General features: G+C 37.3%; 1 protein-coding gene and 1 long non-coding RNA gene across 2 annotated transcripts; one reads left to right on the top strand and one right to left on the bottom strand.

Annotated features, from left to right (window-relative positions):
* Positions 1 to 3,202: 3,202 nt before the first annotated feature.
* On the bottom strand, positions 3,203 to 3,918 carry LOC130749785 (uncharacterized). The gene is made up of 3 exons (XR_009023097.1): positions 3,724 to 3,918; positions 3,495 to 3,628; positions 3,203 to 3,287 (listed from the first exon to the last, which is right to left on the bottom strand). It is a non-coding gene; the product is annotated as an uncharacterized LOC130749785 (long non-coding RNA).
* A 2,799-nt stretch (positions 3,919 to 6,717) lies between these two features.
* Positions 6,718 to 9,478, top strand: LOC130744432 (uncharacterized). The gene is made up of 3 exons (XM_057596619.1): positions 6,718 to 7,264; positions 7,313 to 8,511; positions 8,594 to 9,478. The coding sequence occupies exons 1-3, from the start codon at positions 6,718 to 6,720 to the stop codon at positions 9,476 to 9,478; spliced, it is 2,631 nt and encodes an 876-aa protein (XP_057452602.1).
* The last annotated feature ends 549 nt before the right edge of the window (positions 9,479 to 10,027 follow it).

The raw sequence follows: 10,027 nt of genomic DNA, 5'->3' as shown, positions 1-10,027 counted from the left end.
GTATGCAACAAACGAATTAAAGGAAATGGGAGGGGGAACTATCAGTTAAATGAGGATGGATCCAGGGGCGGACCCACGTGCAGTTCAGGGGGTTCAGAACCCCCTGAAAAAAAAAAATTCCTACCTACCCCCCTATAGTAATTTTTTTTTGAACTCCCTGAAATTAAAAAATTGCACCCAAGTCCCAGCCTCACTCCTTCTCTCACGCACGCACTCCTTCTCACTCTCGGTCTCTCTCTCACCACACTCACGAATCATCTCCTCCTGTCGATTCACACGGTCACACCTCTTCTCCTTCTCTTGACCACCACCGATCCAGTCCACCACCACCAGCCGACGCACCACGCCACCGGCCACCAGCCACCAGCCCACCACAATCCTTCTCTGCTCACTACCTTCTCTCTCTCACGCTGTCACTCTCTGGTCTTTGGTTCTACTTCTCAAATCTCAAGCACAACACACACCAGTGACACCACGCCACCAGCCACCACCACCGGCTGCCGGCGCACATTGCACAACGCCACCACCCACTCTCTCTCTCTGTTGAAGCTTGAAGGTTGGTTGGAATTGAAAACCCCCAAATTGAAAACCTAAACCCCAAATTGAAAACCCTAACTGCTATTATTTTGATTTGCTTTCCCTTTTGCTGAGTTTGAAAGTAGAGTATGTTGTCAATTGTTGAATTTGCTTAAATCAATTTGTCAGTTGTTGAATTAGACAATTAGTCATTGTGCAAAAGGAGCACTACCAGGAGCTTTCGGTCATGGGATGATTAGATATTTAGATGATATTGTATTTTACAATTTATTTGCCTTGTGATTCATGGCCCATGGTGCTTGGTCTGATTGGAGAAAGCGTGAGATTGCAGGTTGTGTTTTGGGATCTTTATTGCTGCATTTTGACAGCAAACAGCTAGAAGAAAGCTAAGTCTCTTGCTGTTAGTCTATGAGTTAAATGACAATGAGTTTCTCATTTGAGTTAAGGTGGAATAGGTATCAGGGAACTTCCTTCAGTGTTGCTTTGTTCTGTAAATGACACTGGGTTTGGAGTGCTATACCAACACTGGTTTTTGTCTACTAGTGTTGGTTTTCCTTGTCTATCTTTTGTAAATATTTCTTGTACTTTTTTGGGTTAGAGTACCCTAGTACTCTATTCTAATACTAATTTGCTTATCCAAAAAAAAAAAACAATTTACATACACTGATACACTAGTTTGCTTAAAATGGGAGTAATTGGTTTGAGAATTGAGAGTAATTGGTTTGATTTACATGAGGGTAATTGGTTTGATTTTAATTTTACAAAACATTCCAGTTATTTTCAATTTTACATGAGAGTAATTGGTTTGATTTAAATGGTTTGATTTAGTAATTGGTTTGAGATTGGAATTTGAATGAAAATGTTTTCAAATTGCTCAAGTTTGTCATGAATGATTTGTATATAACTTCATGTATGAATCTAATTTAAGTCTACTCTATCTTGTGAAGGTCATGGATAAATTTTTAATCAAGAGAGCAAGGTCATCAAGTGAGCAATGTGGATCAAGCTTATTGTTCAACGATTTCAGAATATGAAATCGCGTAGAGGACAACTATGATTTGTATAATTTCTGATGTATAAACATATTACAGTTGTTTTTAATTATATTTTTATCGATGTGTTCATGTGAAAAATTTGACCCCCCTGGCCGGGGGGTCCTGGATCCGCCACTGGATGGATCGATGGTTACATAGTAATTTCTAGCTAACATAAGTTAAGAGTTCCCACCATGAGTTCACTACCTGTTACGCCTAGGAGGACAATTTGATGTCCGTGGTAAAAGAAGCAATTTGTGTCAGTGCAAAGTTGTAGCTTGTAATTCCAGCTCCAAGCACTTGGAAGAGTTTAAGCAGTGTTCTGAAAACCGGACCGAACCGGTCGGTTCGACCGGTTGGACCGGGAACCGGATCATGTACCGGTCCGGAATGCCTCAATAATCGGCGATATGTCAAACCGGAGTTGAACCGGAAAAACCGGTGTAAAACCAGGGAAACCGGGAAAAACCGGTGGTTTACCGGTTACAACCGGTTCATTGGAAAAGTCCTAAGAACGTCCAAATCTGCATTAACGTAACCTTCTCTAACCGGTCTTCTACTCTTCTCAGCCGCCACCTTCTCCAATATCACAGGCAAACAACGGCGGCGAATGACAAGTTGCGACCCAGAGAGCAAAGTCCTCTATTTTTACCGTAAAGAATAGTTTTAGCACCAATCTTCAGCTTCTATGTATGGTGGAAAAGAAAAGAAAGAAGATGAAGATGCATACGGTTGAATGGGGGACTAGGGGAGATAAAATATCATAGAGGGTGGCTATTTGCTATGAGAGATCACACAGAACAGAACAGGGAGAGAAGATGGCTACCCACAGTGTTGTGCGGCTGTGATGTGAACATTAGAAAGAGGAAAAGATAGATAATATATTAGGGTTTCTTTTTCTTTTTGGGCTACTGGTTACATAGCTTTAGAATTTGGATATACATCTAATTAGGTTGTAGAGTGAGTGGGTCATTGCCAAAAAAAAAAAACGTGATCCCACTATAGAATAAAGGCTGGGTTTTTTTTTGTCAAGAATAAAGTATTTGTTTTTTTTCTTTGCTATACATGACAAAATTTAATGGGTTGGTCATAAGTATTTATTATTAATTAATACTACTATTTCAAAAATATACTTATTAATTTATATTTTAACTATTTAATAAATTAAAAAAAATTATTTAATAACAATCGGTTGAACCTCGGTTCAACCTCGGTTTGATCTTTAAACCTTAAACCAGTGTCTTGACCGGTTCGGTTTTCAGAACATTGAGTTTAAGTAAATTAACAATGAGACTCAAGTAGTTCAAGCAGTACATTAGAAATTACATTTTATATTAACAATGTAGATGGGAGAAGAAATGGTAACAGTTCCTGTATTGGTTATTAATTAGTAATGGCATTGAGGAGGAGTTTCAGACTTTCAGACTATTCAAATTTCAAAGTATCTATAAGACTGTAACGTAAAATTGAATTGGAGTTGTGTTACATTTTTTCCTTTAAAACTACAATAGAGAGAAGTCATTTTTGGATTCAAAGGTAATCAACGGCTTAGATTGGGAGCCAGCCGCGAGAACGAAACCTAGCCGCGAGAAAGAGAAACAAACCTGAAAAATTGCGGAAAAACCCCAAATGCAGCATGAAAACCCTGTCACCCAGCCAGCAGCCACCGTTGAAGGAACTATTTCTGGTGCCAAACCTCAGCCATAGTCATATGCACTGAACTCATGCAATATCACCAAACAAAGAAGGAATCAGGAATTCAGGAATTCTCTCAAACCATTAACCAAATCCCACCCACTTAAAAAACACAAAACCAAACTTTGGAAGAGAAACAAAGAGTAATAAACAAAAGGTTGCAAAAGAGAGATTATTTGGCAAAATGGAGATTCAAACATAGGCGATTAGAAGGAATTAGAACCTCACCCAAATGCAATTTATAAATGGTGGTGATCTTTGCAGCATTATCAAACCCAGCCACCACAATCTTATACTCCATTGCAGCGAATCACATGGACCTTAACCTCAACATGAAAGGCCCCATCCTTTATCAACTTCACCTGAACAATTATAAAACCAAAACCATCAATTATGATAAAAAAAAGATCTGAAAAATATGATTGTAACAAAAAAGCATCAACTTTTCTGCCCCAACCTCAACATCACCATCATCAAAACCCCCTCATTTCTTCACCACTTTTCCTCCTCCAAACAACACTCATTCACCACCAACTACCTCATCAACAACTTCAACTTCTCCCCTGAAACCGCTTCCAGCATCTCCACCCGAGTTTGTCTCACCGACTCACAAAACCCTGACTCAATCCTCGCATTGTTTAGAGCCCACGGCTTCACAAACTCTCAGTTATCATGAATCATCCAAAGCTTCTTTCCTCCGACCCCAACAAAACCGTTCTTCCCAAATTCAATTTCTTCCTCTCAAACGGTGCGCTGACAGATTTGGGAAAAAAAGGTGCGAATGAAACTGATAATCTAAAGAATGCCAATCCTTGACTGAAGCAGAGATGGCCAGATACATGAAATTCTCTGAGGAAGGTTTTAAATGATTTTGAAACCCTAGAGAAACGGCTTAGAGAAGGAGAAAATGAACGAAGGTAAGGTGAAAGGGGAAGCGTTTCTATTTTTTTTAAACTGAAAAGCGTTTCAGATTCAATGAAAGAAGGAGTGAAACTGATATAATTGTGAATCAACGGCTGAGATCAAATATGAGTGAAATAAAATGTTTTTTTACAAAAATATTCATGTCCAGCTTTCATAGTTTTTGGAATAAATTATTGAAGGACTTTTTTGCCCTCAAGACTGCAGAAACTCTGCTTTTATATATATTAGAGTAAAATACACTTACCCCCCTCAAGGTTTGCTAGAAAAACACTCCACCTCATTCTTATTCAAAATATACCCTCCACCCCACTCATTTTATCAAGTTAACCTCATTCAAAAAGATGCTAACGGAATATTCCATTCAAATCAAAATTATTTAATGTAAACTTATTTTTCCTTTTTTTTCTAGTTATTTTTTTTTCAGAAAAAAACGTCACTTTTTAATATTTGACCAAACAAATATTCTCAATGCTTACATACTGTTGGAGCTGGTATATAAAGTAACCATTTTATAAAATAATTCAAGAATAAATATGTATGAAATAGTTTTAAATTAAAACTTATGGTAAAAGTACGTTAAACTTCCACTCCATAAAAGAATATAAAGTTATATTATTATTTTAATTAATTAATTTGGATAATATGATCCCGTTGGTTATAACATGTTAAATGTTAAAGTATATATTACTTTTAGTAATTGAAAATGAGGGATGTTATTGATATATGATAAGAAAATTTTATTAAATAATATCCATACATTACTCATCATAAGCAACATCTTTTTATAAATCTAGGAAAAAGAAATTTAATTAGTATTTATTTGGTGAAATTTTAATTAGTATGAAATTAATTTCGAAATATTTTTATATAATTCACTATTTATAAAAATCCTTTATAAACTGGGTATTACTAGTAATTGTGATGTTATATTCTTTTTTGTTGAAACTAACATTTTTTTTTTTTAAATGGAACTGACGTTAAACGATTTTTATTTGAAAGTGAGGTTTTTTTTTAAATAAAATAAAATAAAAAATAACCAGAAATAAAAGAAATGGAAAAATAAGTTTACATTAAATAATTTTGATTTGAATGGAATATTCCGTTAGCATCTTTTGAATGGAGTTAACATGATAAAATGAGTGGGGTGGAGTGTATATTTTGAATAAGAATAGGGTGGAGTGTTTTTCTAGCAAACCTTGAGGGGGTAAGTGTATTTTACTCTATATATTATAGATAGATAGATAGATAAATTATAGATAGATTATAGATACATAGATTATAGATTATAGATAGATTTATTTATATGACGCACCTGTATGAATGATTTCTATTAAAATGCCTAAAACTTGTAATTCACGGATAGTTCTCTTAGAATTGGACACTTTTATTTTGACATAGTATACATTAGGAGTATATGTCAAACGACATGCTTTGACTTGTTGTGTATATTGTTAGCTTTGGCTTTAGAACGTCACTTTCAAATTACTAAAAGAAAATATTCATGAAGGAATGATCCTGAGAATCAAACTATCCCCTGATTTATAATATACTATACTACTATAGTGCAATTTATTTGCCAAGAACACATGCCACTAGATAAAAATTAAAATAATGTACACATCCATATAATTAAGGATTTAAAGTGTGTGCATTTCCGGTGTTTAAAAAATTTATATCGTGATCTAATAATGATTTGTTGTCGGATCAATTTCATATGACATGAAAGGATTAGTTGTTAAGATAAACAGATATATGAAAATTAAACTATATAGTGTATGAATGTATAATAAAAATTAAAAGGGTTAATCCTCTAATTAGTCCCTGTGTTTGTGTCGCCGTCTGAAAATGGTCCCTCCCCGGAAAATTTGAAAATGTGAGTCCTTGCGTTTGGAAAGTGTGTGGAGCAGGTCCTCGCCGGAGTTGGGAGCTCCGGCGAGTGATGACTAGGCTTGCTGACTGGATAATTTTATCTGACGTGACATAAAAAATTAAATAAAAATTAAATTAAAAAATTTAAAAAATCCCTTAATTAATTAACTTACCCTAATTAATCATAATCCTAATCCAAATACAATCCCTATTCCTAATTAACTTACTAAAACATATTCAATTACTCCCCCCAATAATAATCCACAATTCCCCCCTCAATTAACCCAGGATCCTAATTTCAAACCCTAATCATCTTCAACCTTGTCACTCGTATCTCAGCTTCAAGGCTCTCTCTCGCATCTCATCTTCATCCATTTGCATCAACATTCTCACTCGTATCTCATCAATCAAGTTCGTCGACCATTGCAGCAAGTTTAAGCAACTGTGAGAAGGCGAAGTCGAAGTTGGGAGCTCGCGTTTGAACTGAGGTAAGCTTGCTTCTTCTTTGCGTCTTCGTTGTGTATGTCGTTTGCATCTTCGTTGTGTATATCGTTCTTAGGTGTAAGGATTGCTTGGGTGGGTTTGATTTGGTTTGGATGCTTTGGTTCTTGGGTTGCTATTTTTGGTGTTTGTTTGACTGAACAATGATTGTTTCAGGATGGTGTTTTCTTTGGCTGTGCGGCATGGTGGGTGGTTTGGTACTTCTCCTTATTGGCACTACTTTGGTGGTGGTAGAACTGTGCTAAGTGATATGGATGAGGATAAATGGTCCTTCCTTGATACTGTGGATCTTGTCCAGAAATTGGGTTACAAAGAGTTTGATCTATGGTGGGTAAATGCTGAGGATATTGCTGAACACATATTCAGGAGGTACAAGACTGACAACGATGCTATGGAATTAGCTAAGTATGCTACTAGTAATGGTTACAATGAAGCTTTGCTGTTTGTTGAGACTAAAGGTGTCCCTGGTTTTGTGCTTGGTGGAAAAAAGGAAAAGGAGAAAAAACAAGGTAAAACCAAGGCTGTGAGGAAGTCACATAGACTGCAAGCAGTGATGAGAAAGACAAACAATGAGGGCCAGAGTATAACTATTGTTTTGTCTGATGATGATGAGTCCCAGAATGATGTTGTCCTCCCAGATATTGTCCCTGAAGTTTTTGATGAAGTGAATGATGAAACTGGGATTGAAGTTCAAGTTGCTGAGAGTAATGCTGAGAATACTGCTGAGAATTGAGCTGAGAAAAGTCCTGAAGTTGCTGAGAATGAAACTGAGAATAATGCTGAGAAAGAAGGTGAGAAAAGTCCTGAAGCTGAGAATTTGATTTCTGATATTCCCAACCAAGATGGAGAAAACAGTGATAGTGGCAGTGACATTTCTGAGGAAAACATAAGGCTTGAAGACAGTGAAGAAGAGAGAGACCTAGGGAATGAAGATGGGTTTCCAAACTCAACTTTTGTTGAGGCAGAGGCACTGTTGAATGAGCATATCAACCAAATGATGCTCCAAGGTAAGGGGGATGATCCAGACTATGATGGAGGCTATGAGAGTGAGGACCTAGAAAGTGTTCCAACTGATAGTGACCTTGAAGAACTTCCTAGAAGAAAGTTTCCAAGGTTCAATGAAGAGGATCTCAATGCAGATTTCAGATTCAAACTAGGGATGGACTTCTGTTCCCTACAAGAGTTCAAAGATGCTCTAGCTGACCATGCTGTTGCATGTGGTAGGGAATTTAGCTTCAAGAAAAATGATAGCATAAGGTGTAGGGTGGTATGCAAAACTGATGGGTGTCCATTTGTCATGTTATGTAGTAAGGTTGGGAACAAGCAGACATATATAATCAAAACACTTATAGATGAACACACATGTGCCAGAGTGTTTGACAACAAGTCTGCCACTGTTAAATTTGTAAAGAAGAAATTGTTGAACAAGGTGAGGATAGCAAACAAAATAACCACAAATGAGATTGTTGATGACTTTAGAATCAATCTAGGGACTGGGATTACAAGATATAAAGCATGGAAAGGAAAGAAATTGGCTACTGAAGAAATAGATGGAGCTACTGAGTTGCAATATACTCTCTTGTGGAGATTTGCCAATGAGCTGAGAAGAAGGGCAGCAGGTAACACATGCAAGATGAATTTTGTGTCTCCAAGGACTACATTGCATCCTAGATTTAGCAGATTCTATATGTGCTTGGATGGATGTAAGAGAGGGTTTCTCAGTGGGTGTAGGCCATTTATTGGCTTGGATGGATGCCATTTGAAGACCAAGTATGGAGGAATTCTGTTGTCTGCTATTGGTAGAGATGCTAATGAGCAGTACTTTCCCCTTGCCTTTGCTGTGGTTGAATTAGAAAACAAAGACAGTTGGATGTGGTTTATGGAGTTATTGATGGGTGACATAGATCCTGCTAGATCATCTAGATGGGTCTTCATTAGTGATCAACAAAAGGTACACCTACACCTTCATTTTTTGCTTCTATGTATTACAATATCATACTAGATCATCTAATGCTTATTCAATTATTCCTCAGGGTTTGATGGAGGTGTTCAAAGAAGAGCTTCTACAAGGTTGTGATCACAGATTGTGCGTGAGGCATCTATATGCCAATTTAAAGAACAAGTTTGGTGGTGGAGTCCTTCTTAGGAACTTGATGATGGCAGCAGCCAAAGCTACCTATGAAGGAGCATGGAGGGAGAAAATGGACTTGATTAAGCAGCATAATGCAATAGCCTATGAATGGTTGATGGACAAACCTAAATCCTCATGGTGCAGACATGCATTTAGCATCTACCCAAGGTGTGATGTTGTCATGAATAACCTCTCCGAGTCCTTCAACGCAGCTATTTTGATGGCCAGAGACAAACCTATACTAACTATGATGGAGTGGATAAGAACCTATGTCATGGGGAGATTTCCAATTATGATGGAGAAGCTCAGAAAGCACAGTGGACAGATTATGCCAAGACCCTTACAGAGAATGGCATTTGAAGCTGGAAAGTGTAAGAATTGGATCCCTAGGACTGTAGGTGCAGCTACTTATGAAGTTCGACATTCTGACCGTTCAGAGAGGCATGTTGTTAATATTAATGCCAAGAAATGTTGCTGTGGATTTTGGGAGCTGAATGGATTTCCTTGCAGACATGCAGTTTGTGCAATTAATTTCCACCGCCATGACCCTAAGGATTATGTTGAAGACTGCTATAAGAGGGCTGCTTTCCGGGCAACATATGAAAACTATATCACACCACTGCCTGGTCCTAACCAGTGGATTGTGACACCAAATGACCCTGTCTGTATTATGCCACCCTTGTATAAGAGAGGGGCAGGGAGGCCCAAGAAATTAAGAAGGAGGGATCCTTATGATGACCCTAACCCTAACAAATTGAAGAGGGGGGGGAGCATTTGTAAGGTGTAGCAAGTGCAAGCAGTTTGGACACAACAAAAAGGGATGCAAGAACCCAGCTGTAGATGATGATGAGGAAGATTTAGAGGGAATACTGGAAACAATTGGAGAAGAAGTTGATGCAGAAGGAATAGAAAATGATGTGCCTGGAACTGATGAACCTGCAGTTGATAAGAACAAAGCAAAGGTATTACATATGTGTTGGTAATTAATCTTATATCCTAATACTATGCATATGTATAAGCCTGAAAACTAATGCATATTTTATTGTTTGTGAATATTGGTGTGCATAATATTTTCAGAAGAAAGGTTTTAGAAAGTGCAGTAAATGCAAACAATATGGCCACTACAAAAACAGTTGCAAGAACATCCCACAGGTCCAGCCCCCTTCTCTGCCTGGGGTTGTTATAAGGGAACCTGTGAATACTCCTGCCCCTGTCACACTGCTTGTGAATTCTGGAAAACAGGCATTGATCTATCCCTATTTTGGATTTGTAGTGATAAACAAAGGATTAACTGTGAAACTAACCTTGTTAAATTATTTCAGAAAGAAAAAGTAGT

Source organism: Lotus japonicus, chromosome 3 (assembly GCF_012489685.1).
Source record: "Lotus japonicus ecotype B-129 chromosome 3, LjGifu_v1.2".
In the NCBI taxonomy this organism is placed as follows: domain Eukaryota; kingdom Viridiplantae; phylum Streptophyta; class Magnoliopsida; order Fabales; family Fabaceae; genus Lotus; species Lotus japonicus.
The sequence above is the reverse complement of the archived record's forward strand: the minus strand, read 5'-3'. Positions and strand labels throughout refer to the sequence as shown.